The sequence below is a fragment of the Camponotus vicinus genome, unplaced genomic scaffold, assembly GCF_025532165.1.
Source record: "Camponotus vicinus isolate PSW18456_S1 unplaced genomic scaffold, iyCamVici1.0 SCAF_2, whole genome shotgun sequence".
In the NCBI taxonomy this organism is placed as follows: Eukaryota; Metazoa; Arthropoda; class Insecta; order Hymenoptera; family Formicidae; genus Camponotus; species Camponotus vicinus.
The window spans coordinates 6,606,285-6,620,581 of NW_028141956.1; the positions used below are offsets into that span (position 1 = coordinate 6,606,285).

The 14,297-nt window shown below is 37.7% G+C and overlaps 1 protein-coding gene across 2 annotated transcripts in view; it reads left to right on the top strand.

Annotated features, from left to right (window-relative positions):
• Stet (stem cell tumor) overlaps positions 1-14,297 on the top strand; it is a 374,943-nt gene that overhangs the window by 6,015 nt on the left and 354,631 nt on the right. For both annotated transcript variants that reach the window (XM_083091373.1, XM_083091374.1), the window contains exons 2-4: positions 214-455; positions 794-817; positions 894-1,058. In XM_083091373.1, the coding sequence (XP_082947499.1) occupies positions 276-455; positions 794-817; positions 894-1,058 (369 nt within the window). In that variant the 5' untranslated portion in view covers positions 214-275. The remainder of the gene's footprint in view (positions 1-213; positions 456-793; positions 818-893; positions 1,059-14,297) is intronic.

Below are 14,297 nucleotides of genomic sequence, written 5' to 3' on the forward strand. Positions count from 1 at the left end.
GCTCATCAAATATGCTTCAGATATACTTGTGAAGAGTCATCGCTGGGGGGGGTTTATGCAAATTCACGATCAAGAGTTAATCGTTATCCCGTGAATATCGGACGTGAAGGATATAATGTGAAAGATGTCAGGCCGATATCGTAGCGTTAACATCGGCGAAATCGATCGGCTTCAAAAATGGCACATTTAGCACGTAGCCCTTTTATATTTCAGGAAGTACGCGAAAGAGGGAGGAATGAGGAGATTCACCCGGTGACCTCGTGCCGCGCGCGGTAATGCTACTGGCAAACGGTGTCTCTATACCGACCATCGCCGGTGCTGTCGAGGAGGAGGAAGAGTATGCACGCAGCGAGGCGAATAGCGCGCATTACGATGGATACGTTACCGATCACACCGATCTGGCCTCGGAGATCGACATTGACGAGTCCGAGTATAGGCGAGAATTACTTAACGATGTGAGTCATCGTCCCGAAATCATGAGATCTGTTAATTCTCCCAGCCTAGCAATTAGCTATTAATTATTAAAAGAAATTGTTTTTCTTAATCATTAGAATATTACACTTTATCATTAATTATCAATAAAAATTCTTGATTTAGTAATAGAGAGTTTATGGCTATTATATTGCTACTTTTTCAAGATATAAAGTATAGTGCATTTTAAATTATGGAATGCGTAACAAAATAACTAGATTTTGTGAATTAAGATGTTAGAAGATAATTAATTTCGTCCACAAAATATATTTTTTTTATTTTCAATCTAACTAAAATAAATTTACTGTTTTTTATGTTACAGAAATGGCGAATGCTCTTTGACAAGGTGTGTATGATTTACCGCGTTTATTTATCTATTTTCGATAGATCAGATCTAAATTTCGTTTATTTACATTGTCCAGTTTGATCCGGAGGGTTTTGGAGAGATACCGCTGGAGGACTTTTTGACGGCCTTGAATAGTCCTGAATGGAAGGCGGAAATACCGATCAACAAACGTGATATACTTCTGACTAGAGCGAAAGAGTCGCGTGTCCAGGCAGTGACTTTCCAGGATTTCGTCAATGTGGTGAGTTTGTATATTATTGCATATGTGCATGTTTTTTGTCCTATATGGAAAGCATATAATTTCGTACTATATATAATTTCACGTATATACGTGTTTCGCTCTATATACGTGTTAATGCACAAAAATAATGCAGTCTTAAAAGAGTATATTCTGCAAATAAAGTAATTAAAAATATATTTAAAAATATATTTAAATTAATAATATATTGAATAAGAGTATATTTTAATTTATTTAAAGATCAGATTTAGATTTTTTTATAAATATTAATTTATATATCAAAATATTTTTAAAACGAACGTCTAATTCATATCTTGCAATGATATATATATATAAATTTTTCTATATATTTCTAATATTAAAACTATTAGAATCGTAATATTAAATCTTATATTTATCTCAGTATTTCTATTTTGTTCTACCATAATATTTGTTTATAACAATTTTGATATCGTTGAATGTCTGATTTGTGCACGGATGGCAAGTTTCTTAGTATCGACATTCAACAAGCAAATATACCCTGTAAAAGCAGATGGTTTTACAGCGTGCTGTCTGTTCGACAGTGAAACGCTCGCTCGATAGAGAAGACATGAAATTATTTGTTTTAATATTTTTGCACAATTTTTTTACGTTTTATTTTAGTGTATATTCTTACTAAAGTTTGAAAACAAAAGATAAATTACGTAAACATTATTATTTAATATTATAATGCTATCATATCTAATATCACAATGACTTTATTCTTTTTTATCTTCTGTTAACTTAACAGATATCTATTTTACATTTTGTTTGGACGGATAAAAATATAATTGATTCATTATTTTTTAATTAAACGAAATATTATATTTAATTACAATTATAATTTTTACGTAAATTATTATTGTTTTCCTGTGCATGTTTTATAAAGCTGTGCATATTAAGTATCGAAACTGATTTTACACAATCTGTGAAACGTTTTTTTTAAATAATTTTAATAATTTTAATTACTATTTTTAAAAATATTTGAAATTAACGGATTGTCATTATATTTTATAGTATATACAAATTTTAATTACTTTATATGCAGAATGTAACGAAAATTGCTCTGAAAATGTAAGCAAAATTATACAAGATCCATTCTTATATAGTGTCTCTTATAGAAGGAAATTAATTTTTCATATCTGGTAAACAAATCCACCTAAAACAAAACTATGCATATTAAGTATCGAAACTGATTTCACACAATCTGTGAAACGTTTCTTTTTAAATAATTTTAATTATTTTAATTACTATCTTTAAAAATATTTGAAATTAACGGATTGTCACTATATTTTATAGTGTATACAAATTTTAATTACTTTATATGCAGAATGTGACGAAAATTGCTCCGAAAATGTAAGCAAAATTATACAAGATCCATTCTTATATAGTATCTTTTAAAGAAGGAAATTAATTTTTCATATCTGGTAAACAAATCCATTTAAAACAAAGCTATGCATATTAAGTATCGAAACTGATTTCACACAATCTGAAACGTTTCTTTTTAAATAATTTTAATTATTTTAATTATTATCTTTAAAAATATTTGAAATTAACGGATTGTCATTATATCTATACTTTTTAAAAAAAAATTTAGATTGTATAATGGAAATTTCTTTGTATAAAGAGAGAAGATAATCACTGCGTGATATACTTGATATATATATATATATATATATATATATATATATATGTATTCTTTTATATAATTTTCTGCTCCGCTTTGAACGTATTATTTATTCCACACATGTTTCGTTTGAGAATCTCGGCGAGAAATTTGTAATACAATATAATCTGCTTAAAAGGCAGCGTCGGAATTTACATTGGAGCACGTTCGATTTTCATCATTTTTGCGAAAGCCGGATCGCGACGGTCGACGAAAAAGGTTTACGGTAGTTAAATAGTGTTATTCTACCCGCGTCGGAATGTCTCATTGTCCGTCTATTTGTCAACCTGAAAAATGCGAGCTACGGTTCGGAATTCACTGATCCTACCACACGACAATGATCGAGCAAGGAACCGCGGCTAGAAACTGACAGATAAATATCGGCACAATGATAATCTCAACGTTTAGAGGCACGGCGGACCGACGGGTGGGCCTTTGTTCGCGCTTAAACTCGCTGACAAGTTTTTGGTGGTTTTCTCCATGCTCCCTTTCGCTCGTGATCCCGAAGAGGTAAACGGGTCTGACGTTGAGAGAGGGAAAATTGTTCGTGCACAAATCGAAGCGATCCAAAGCGCGGGCTAAACGACGCGTAAGGAGAGTCTTGACGAGACTCGACAAAATCAACCGTGAGATTTTGTCATTGACTACATTGCATCGATAGCAATAGTGTCACTGTTCCCTTGCGAGGGTAAGAATCATATCTGAGCTGTGATCTCCGTATAATTTTGATAAGATTGCTAAACGTTTAAGGGGACTTGAATCTCGGTTCATCTCATTTTGACGAATAAATGTGGCGTAAGCCATTTTTCGGAAATCGGTCTTTTGTGAGAATGTGAAAGTAGTATTTTCTATAGAATTTTCCATAGGACAAGCGAACGTTTCATTTGAAATTTTGAAATTGCTACTTTTTTTAAACATTAGAAAAAATGTAATTTTACTCCATGAATTTTAGCAAGCGGTCAATGACGAAGGTTGACGTTTCATTTATCGTTATGATAAATGTGAATCGAGTCGAATAAGAATATCTGAAAAGAAATAAATAATTAAACAAGTACAAGTCTATTCGACATCGTTATGGACGGTTTTCGGCGTACTCGATCATTTCGGGACAGAAGTATAACTGTCATTTGTGACTCAGAGGCACATTTGATTTATGAGATCTAAACAGGCGATCTCAAGAATCTTTCTTTATTTTTAATTTTATCGATTTTTTTTTATTTATTCCGTTGCATATGAAATAACCAGTTGAGAACCATTTGTTTAACTAACGCGGAATGGAAGTTAACAATTCTTATGTGTATAAAGATTTTGTGGATTCGTATTAAAACGATTAAAAGTTTTTTTCACAAGAGGAAAATATTTGCGAAATTGGCAAATTGCAGTGTGAAGTCCTTTTATTACGCGTTCTCGCGCTCGCTGTTTCTATTATATGTACCACAGAATCCAGGTCCTCTTCATCAAAGGCTAATCCGTTTATCTGGGCTTTTCATGGTTTACCTGCTTTATATTGACAAAATTCATTTGAGGATTATCGACTGATCCTCGCTTTGTAGATACTTTGATACACCAAAAAAGAGACTACTAAAACTTTCTTTACTATGATTTTGATCCGCGAGAGTATAGCTAATATTAGATATGTGCATTTTAATTATTTTGACCAGAACATATTTTTAAATGTGTACGCAATTAATTAACAATAAAAAGATATTATATCACATTAAATTAAACAAGCGTCATTTTATGAAAATTAAATTCTGATTATATTTTTATTTTCAAAAGTTAGTTTATTATACTTCATAATATTCGCAATTTTATTCCACTAAATTTCCTAAACTTGCAAAAGTTTTCAGTTTTTTACTGTCTATATTTCACGTATATTATCAGATACTATTTGCTTCACTTTTGTGGAATGTAATATATTATCGTAAAATTATAATTTATGCAAATAGCTGAAGGTAGTAATAATTATTCGCAAGCGAGGAATCGCAAATATTCTCGGTACGCTTTGTATACTATAATTTACGGTTGACGTTGCCAAATGGCGGTAACTGGGATTTTCTCGCAAGCACCACATATTGCATTGTATAACTCGCGTATGCTTATTTTAAAAGATCACGTGATAATCTCATTTGTCACTTGGCAGATATGAAACTATATTTTAAAATATCTCAAAGTGTCTCATGTATATGCTAATGTCAAGCAACGTCGATAATGTGTACAAATGCAAATTCATTGAAATTGAAATATGAATCTTTAAATCAATATTAAATATTGATATATAAGGATCCAAAGTCATTTTATAGGAGAGCAAACTCGGCACATTATACCACTAAAAGATAAATTCCAGAGAGGACAAATTCGAGACTGAATAATTCACTAGTGTTCTCTTCGTGTCTTTCACGACAGATATAATATTCATATTTTCTATCTTGTAAGATCTTGCGTTTTATTTATCAATATCCCTTCCTCCCTCCCTGAATCACTTTTTTGAACATATTGACATTCGCTCAATTTTTAAATTAATGGCCGATTTCGGCGCATCTCGTACACGTTCAATGTGCGATGAGATCGAATTATCGGTCCATCCTCTTTCCAATTTCGTCCGCTAAATACTCGACCATTTAAACTTTTGTTTATACTTCGGGGGTGCATATACGAGGGCGAAATTCCCGAGGAGCGAAAGAGAAACATGGCCGATAGGAGGGAGGGATTCGTGCCGAAGCTGCGATTAGCAATTAGTTCGGAGAGAGGTGGTCACTCCGTGTTTGCACAGCGCACAACCGTCAATTAGCGAGAGAGACAGAGAGAAGGGGAAAGATTAGCGAAGAAACAAACTACGGAGCTAGGAGCGATAGAGACAGAGGATGATCTGTCGGCGCTTAGGTGGCCTTTGCCAGAGTTTCGGCAAGTCGGTGATTCCCGTACGATCGCGGTGGTCCTTCGTCTCTTTTTTTTTCTTTCTCCTCGTGTCTTCTTCACCATCCCCTACTCTCCGAGGTAATTTCTTCCTCGCTCGCCGCGCGGCACCGCCACCGGTCCGCCGCCCTTTTGCTCTTCCCGGATATCAATTATGTCCCCGTGGGCCGCACGTTGCGACGATGGACCCACCGGTGTGTGTCTCTCACCTCCACGAAAGGGGGGGCCCCGATGCTCGCCTCGTTATCCCTCGCCGTGGGCGTCGAAATCCCTGTGTAAGGTCTCTCAGGAGCTACAAAGTGCAATTTAAGAAAATCCTCTCCTCTCTCGTCTCTACTCATCCTCCTTCGGTCTTGTTACACCCTCCCATCTCATTTCTCCCTTTCATTTTCTCGTTCTATCAATAAATCGCGCAACAGTCGGTATCCTTTAACGCTCGATTAGCTTTTATTTTTTGGTCTTATTTAACTAACTTGAGCAATTGAATCACTTTCATTAAGTAGAGTGCGAGAATGTTACCTTTACATTTTTTGCTTACAAAATTGTATGTGATACTCGGATTTATATTAATATTAATTCGTCGCGCGCGTTTCGGATATTTTAATCTGAGATTAAAATATTCCGAGAACATAAGACACATAGTTGCGATATTTTTCGATGATAGTGAGATGTCTCTTCACAGACTCATGTCTTTGTTCCGTTCCTCCGTTATCGTGCAGAGGAACGACGAGGAATTCCGCGCGAGGCGGACTGACCTACGACCCCATTATACACGGACCCCAGACAGGACGCGTGATTCATAATATTAGATTTGAGTCGGGACCGAATAATGTAAATGCCACGTAGAAGGGCCTTATATACATGAGTGTCCTGTTGGAATAAGCGCAGGGGCGTCACATTGGCGGCGAATTGTTGCAACGACGTTGTAGACGACGCCAACAACGACGACGATGACGACGCCATCGGGAACCCTGTAACCACCCACACCCACGTCGGCCCCTTAAATCTCCATTCTCAGGCGCGCCTCTCGATCCCTTTGAGCCTCCTCTATGCTCTCTGACAACGATCCCAGGATCCTTCGTCCTGTACACGCATGTAAATACGTTCTATCCGGAGGTAATTTAAGCGACGACTATCTTTCATTATTCTGTTTGCGCTATAAATGTATACGTCGTATTATTAAATCTTTGAAACGCACATTTTCTATTAAAGATTTAATCGCGCGCTTTGAGCGCTTTTTTCCACTCGTCTTTAGTTTGCAAAAGTTTTCAAATCTCACACAATATTTTTCATATTTTTATAATTTTAAGTTTCTTTTATTTTGGAAATATTGAAAAAAGACTGATGCTTATCAAATTTATGTAACAGTTTTTCAAATATATATTTTTATTATATTCTTGCATTTTTCACGTGAACTTAATGTCTAATTAGACATACGCCGCTCATTAACTTCATCGTTCCCGAAGCTATGCGTCACGCATTGCGTCTAGAACGATGCTTCATGAGTTTTACGGCTGTAGAAGTAGATTTGTCACTCGAGGCTAATTGTCCGGTAGATCCCTATAGTTATTCGCTCGCCGTGTATTCAAAGCAGTAACAACAAGGTTCCCCTATTAGAGGCAATTGGCTCGCATCGACCCGTTAAAAGCATTCTTAAATATGCGAGCTTATCTATGTGTGCGGATCAAAGGCGCATGGTCGACTCCGCTCACATACTTTGCCTCCTCTGACATACGGGAACGACCGACGTGGTGTCGTTACAGACTTCCAGGCGACGGTCTCTCGATGTCTCTCGGGAACATTCATTTCGTACATAGTCGCGGCGTAGCATCGTCAAGGATCCTGAAATTAAGAGGAGAGACGTATCCTCCGTCGTTACGTCTTCTCGTTGGCGCGTTATCGGATCGTCTGATCTCGCGCGACCACACTTCATTCCGGTCGACTTAAAAGTCTAAACGGCATCTAATTAGAGGGACAGAGTCGAAACAAAACATGCCCAATCTCGGCAACACTTGAGATAAGTTACACGGGTCCGACGAGTCGCATACCACCTCGCGTACGACGAGCTCGAGAGTCCAGATACTATATCCCGCTTCTCCTTTTGCGGTCCGACCGATATCGATTTTGTTGCTACGCCACATCGTTGTTTGATATCCCGTGTCGCGTTCTTTATTTAGTGGGCGAAGATATTGCTTTGTCTTGTATCTCTTCCCGTCCTTTCGTCTCATAATTTATACATCGTCGCGTGTATTTATCGTGTTCGGAGAAGGAGAATCTTTTTGTCGCTTTAATTGCAAGTTTGATGGATCGGAGCAGTTTGTTCGTCGAAAATTATTCTTCTTTGTATATCCCATTTTGTCGATAATTTTGCAAGTTGTTGTACGCGGCATATTAAATCTCGTTTTCAGAGAGAAGAGTATTTTACGATTGACAAGCTAGACATATGCCTCTGGCATTTTTTTATCTGTCTCTGATACAGCAACACGATGCTTTCCGAGAAATAATTTACAAGGCGGACAAGCCGTTTGCTTAATTATTATCGCACGTATCGGCCACTTGTCTTGTGCGCTGCCAACCAAGATAGATCGAGGGTGCTCGCTGCTTTGAGGTCTTTTTACTCTCTTTGCGAGACATGTCGTTTATTCGATAGCAAGAATGTAGATAAAGGAACTTGTTTGTATACCAAGTATTTCCTTTGGAGTAGTATACAAAATATTAAATAGCTGCTCCGTGAAGAAACGTTCCATTTAGAAATTGAGATATATTCTTAGAAAATACTAATAAAATGATTGAAACTAATGTCTTAAAATATTAATATTTTTCCAACTGTAAAATCTACATAATGTTAAAAAATTTAATTACGATGAAAATTCTAAAATATTTCTTGCTTGTGGATCAATTTCTATCTTTTTTTATATTCATATACACATGTATCAATTGCGAGATAATATCATTTTCTAGTTAATAAATGTTAATATTAATGTTAAAGTATATTGTTGATTGTTATAAGTTACATCATATGATGATAATTAAATTTGTACTTAGAGGTATCAGAAATTTTTTTTCTTGAGAAATGTATGTACAGTATGGTGCTGCCACCTGTTGGGTGGTTAAATTGTCGAGGGTGGTAGATTGCCGAGGGCTGCACGGTGCCGCCAACTGACGAAGGTAGAGAAAATTATTCGAGATATTGGCTCCCTTTTTTCCACAGCTTTTTCGATCTTATGACCTCATCTCACCTCGTATAAAATGCCACAGGTGCTTAACTGCCAAATCAGTAAACTTTTTCGTTTCTCTGCATGTTTTTACCCCGTGATTACTCACGAGTATATTTTTTTTTTACGCTTGTAACATTTTATATAACGCTTATATACCGGAAAAATAAATAAATTTAAAGTTAATTATTTGTTCGCGTTTGCTCTATATTTTAAGAGAAGTACATCTCGTATTGTTATGGCAACCGTGTAGTTATAGATAAACGAATAACAATTTGCTTAAAAAATGCAAGTATGATTATACTTTTAAAACTGCAATCAGTTATGCAATTTTTACTTGTGTCGCACCTGTTGCGTTTTATCGAACATTGTCTCTCAATTAAGCTCTTCGTTACGATAAAACAAAACAATATAAGAATTGTTAAGCTATTCGTTCGAAAGTAATCATTCGTAAATCAAATTTCATGTTACATTTCAATATAGGATGTACTTCGCAGTATATTTCAAACATAAATTGTTATCCTGTTTTTAAGATGACAATTTCTGCCGACGTCACGATATTCCGCGATTAATGGACGTCGATAAACCAGCCTCGCGGTAGATTTTCGGCGATGACTTAACAATGCGTAGCTGGATATTTCAACGTCCCTCGCGTTCACGCTTCGGCGTTCTGTCCGAAGGCTTCGGTCCTGGGCGATCAATTATTTTGGTCGGTCGATAATAGCAGGTCGTAATATGGTCCATCGGCAGAACTGAACGTAGCCATCTGTTGTCGGCACGGTCTGCGACAAAACAAACAGCTTGCCAATTATCGGACCGGGCTGATTTCGGTGCCGCTCGACATAATTTGGACCGCCGCGGAGGACAAAGGCGGCCCGCTTCCACCACGCCCATCATCGTTAAGCCCCACGACGAGTAGCTACGACCGACTAGCATCACTGCCTACCGTCGTCGCACCTTCGGTGCACCCTTCTCGCTTGGTATCTCTATTTAAGTTGCATACAGACCGTCGCTTCTCCCGCCGCTCTTTTATACGAGAACCGAAACAATGCCCGAGCACAGTTTTGTTAGCGAGCACCAGGCGTGATATCTTCTTTCGCAGTCAAGCTCTAGTTATCTTAATATGTGGAGAGAATCCGCGCTCTCGTATTTTTAAATACAAATTCAAAAATTGGAGATTTCGTAGAGAGAGAATAATATTCCGCACTTGAAATATATCGTCGCGAGAATATCACTATGCTTGACTCGTTCTAAAACATAAATTGACTTGTTTATTAATGATAGGAGATAGTCTAATTAATGAATAAATTATAGCAGAATAAATATTTCGATTGTTGTTAAAATTTCTATAATTTTTTTCGATAATTATCAATTTTGATATCAACGTTCACTTTCAAATATTCACATCAACTCTCACTGTTAATTATCGTAAATATTAGATACATATGCTTGAGTACGTAAGATATACGTGAAATATGTGCGCGTGTAGAAAGATTGCAAGAAAGGATAAAGTATTATTGTCAAAAAAATATATTGCGATTCTTTTCACATTTTTTAAATCTTTGCTATGCTCGCTCACGTATTTTGTATACGACTCAAGTTGTATTCTTGTCGTCACGATTCCAAAATTCTTTTCCTTTTCATGAAAATCTTTTATTCTCAATCTGTCACTTTAACCTATTAAACTGATTTATATCGGACTAACTGACCATGTCTTGCTATAAATAACTGTGTAACAAGGATATATATAATCTTACTATAAAAATAATTGTACTTTCTATCTTTTAGTTCTCCAACTTTATATTCTGAATAATACATTTAAAATAAAAAAATTTTCCTTTTGCTCCAATATTTTCCACACAATAACATTACGCCCATTTTCGTCGCTTGGAGAAGCTTTGTTTCACAGTTGTAGGAAAAGCTTAAATATTTTGACGTGACAAAGCATGCTTAATCTTATCCTCTGCGAGCAGAGATTCAAATTTCAGAGAATGCCTTCCTTGTTCGTAAAACGATTGCGCCTGAAACAAGCAAGATTTAGGGCCTGTGAGACGAGAATAATACCATCCGTTAAGCATTTTTTTTGTATACCGACTGTCATTGTTGTGCTGTTAAAATAGCCATATAATACGCTAGTAACACAATCAGTTTAACTTATTCCGAATCACGAATCTTTTTTGTTATTTGTAAGGGTTTGTAGGAGAATCCGACTAACTGTCTAATGGCGGTACAAATCCTCGTTTTGCGAGGATTAGTTTGTGAAATTTATGTTTTTAACGCGCTGAATGGCCATCACAGGTGGTAGAGAATTGCAGCTATTGAACGCAGTATTCGTACGTGTTCGGGTAAGGGTCGAGAACCCTTCTCCGGTTCGTCTCGGGATCGTTTGCAGGTCTCTACGAATCTGCGGATAAAACGACAAGCATGTACAAGCAAGGGAATCGAGGTGCACCTGAGCGATAGATCGGGAGAAACGCGTCGGGCGACCGCGTGAACGTGGACGACGACCGGGACGGATGGTTTGTGTATAAGCGGGTGGATGATTCTCCGGGTCGATCCGAGGACGAGGTAGACGAGGAAATCGTGAGAATTGCCAGAATGCCGTGCGTGCCCACCGCACACTCCTGAGGATTACTCAGGATACAAGCGCTGCGGGGAATCGGCAACAACCCATATAACCGCGCTCTGTATCGATGGTACATCCAGAAGCGCGACGATGTACCTGCTGATGCTCATCAGGAGTGTTGCGTGCCCTTCGCTCGTTTATATTCCGTTCCGAGACTCCGCGCCGGTTTCGACCGGATTCTTTATGGTCTGCATCGCAACCGACGCTTTCTCTCGCGTCATGGCTAATTTATGCTCCGACTGGCAACAGATTACCAATTATTGATTGCAATCGTGCAAGATGCATGCGATAGGAAAATTTTTTCGAATTTTGTGTTTTCTCTATCTTGTTTAGTACTATTTATATAGCTCAAAGTTATAAATTTAACATTCGCGATTGAACGATACATATGTGTATTAAATTAAATTTATATTATATATATGATATGATTGTAATAATTATTATAACGATCTTAATAATCATGCCTTTTAATTCGCGATGAAAATTGCATTCTTTAATATGCTCCTCACAATCTATTTTTTCCAAGTTAATGATTATTCTTTTTGTTAAAAGCACAAGAGAAATAGGAGGAAGTCGATTCCGGCCAATTGCCGTCCCTCCAACCGCGCTCCAATTATCCGCAACTGCAGTTTCGTGCGAACGCATATAGCTTCTCGGTTTTACACACACGTCATTTTTACTCGCGCGAACATCACGGCCGGAACGACCGAGGCAGATTTTCGCATTTGTAGCGGATTCACCGCGAGTTTCGCGGCACGAATCGATCAACGACCAATTATCGTTCGGACGAGTGGGCACTTACTGCCGCCTCGTTAACCTGTAATCATCGGCAAAACGGTAAAAGTTTTCATTCCCATTAAAATCGTCTCTTCTTCTCTGACTTCCGCCAATCCGAACGTTCTTTCCCACCTTATTTTACAATTAATTAATTTCATTATTCGTTCTCTTATTTTGTATTCTAAATTTTTTAATCGAGTGGTAACGTTTACTTTATTAAATTAAATAATTTGTATAACTGCTAATTCTGTCGACTTAATTATATTTTGTTCCAATTTATACATATTATATTATAAATATTAATTATTAGGTTTTAATTTTATATATTAACACACATTTGAAATAAAAAACGTGGATTTATGGTGCTAAAAACAAAAGTTAATATTGATATTTATAAGTATAATTTATTTCAGAATAATCACATTTTTTTCATCATAGTTGAAACAATCTTAAAATATATTTAACATCTTCATAACGATTATTCTTCTTTTTCTTGAAAGACTCCTTTTGTACTCTAGAAAGATATACTAGTCAAATACAATGTGTATTCACGTATCCCTCGCACGTGGTGCTAAGAATTGTTGGATATCAGCGTCTGTGTGTTCACCAGGCAAATGCGGTTTCTTCCTGTTTGGTGAACCTTTGGCAGCCACAAAGCCATTTGTGTCCTCGCGGATAAAGTCGCGCGTGCACACGAAGTGGCCGGAAAATAGTGCAAACGGGTTGCAAACCCCCTCTTCCCGCTTAGTGCCTCTCACCTTTCTTCCCACCCTCGTTCGCTCCGAGGAAATTGGCAGCTAGCTTCGAAACCCTTTTGTCGATGTCGCGCTGTATGCACGGAGTAAACAGCTGCGAATGCCATTTCAATAACGGCTAAGCATCTAGATAGGATTTTGGTCCTAGCCTGCATTCGAGTGCTTGGTCCTTTGATCAGACGACCGGTTCCCGAAAACGCAGCCGGGGTAAATTCCGCGACGGCTCTTCGCATTCTTTTCACGCCACGTCGCTCTATTTTCCGTACAAAACATTCTTATCTATTCGATTTCGCGAGAAATATATTATTAAATTTATTAGACTAAGGAAAAAATTAAATAACATATTGCTAATAATTTACACAATCTCTTTACATCTTGTATTTAAGAAGAAATAGCTTTTAAAACTTTCCTGGCAATTCTAATTAAAGTTCTGCACTTGATATAATCCATAAATAATATTTTAATTGATACGGGAGGTGTACCTACATGCTTATTGATACATGTATTACGAATTAAAAAGATAGAACGTCAAGTGCAAAGAATTAACACGAGCATTTCTCTGAATTTAATGAACCTACTGGCCGCGCTAGTGCGAATCTTTTTTGCGCTGCCATCGTTTGTTGCGAGCAGCTTTATATCGGTCGCTTTCATCCGCCTAAACGCGGCGCCGCGCTCACGTATCACGCGGATCGGGAAAAACCGACGAAAAACGATGAAAGGCTATGAAAGCGAGCATTGTGGGTGGTTTCATGAGGGGTTTGGGACGGGTGAGAGCATGCGGGCGACGTAGCGAGGGGGCGGGAATCCCATCTGTCGGCATTTTTGCGTCGACATTGTGCGCCTGTTTATATCGACGCCGTACGAGATAGAAAGAGGCAGCGATAGAGGATGCGAGAGGAAGGAAGGGTGCAGGAGGAAGAAGGAGAAAGAGAGCCCGCTTTATTGCCGTATTGGCATATTGCCGCGGATCCGTCGACGTGCTCTTTTTCGGCTTTTTTTATCTTCGCTGCACGCCACGCGAGGACGCGAGGTACAACTCCACGTGTATTGGGCGTATACCGTCTCCTCTCTGCACGCCGCGAATTTCGCCCGTTTCCACGCGACGGTCAGTCACGACACTGTCGTCGTAAATTTCAAACTGACGGACGATAGCGAAGCGTATCGGGATATCGACGCGAATTTACCCCTTTTTCTCGTCGTCCCGCATCGGCTCGATGTCGTCGAGAATCATAATATCGTTCCCTTTGTCGCCTTCATTTACGCCAGATT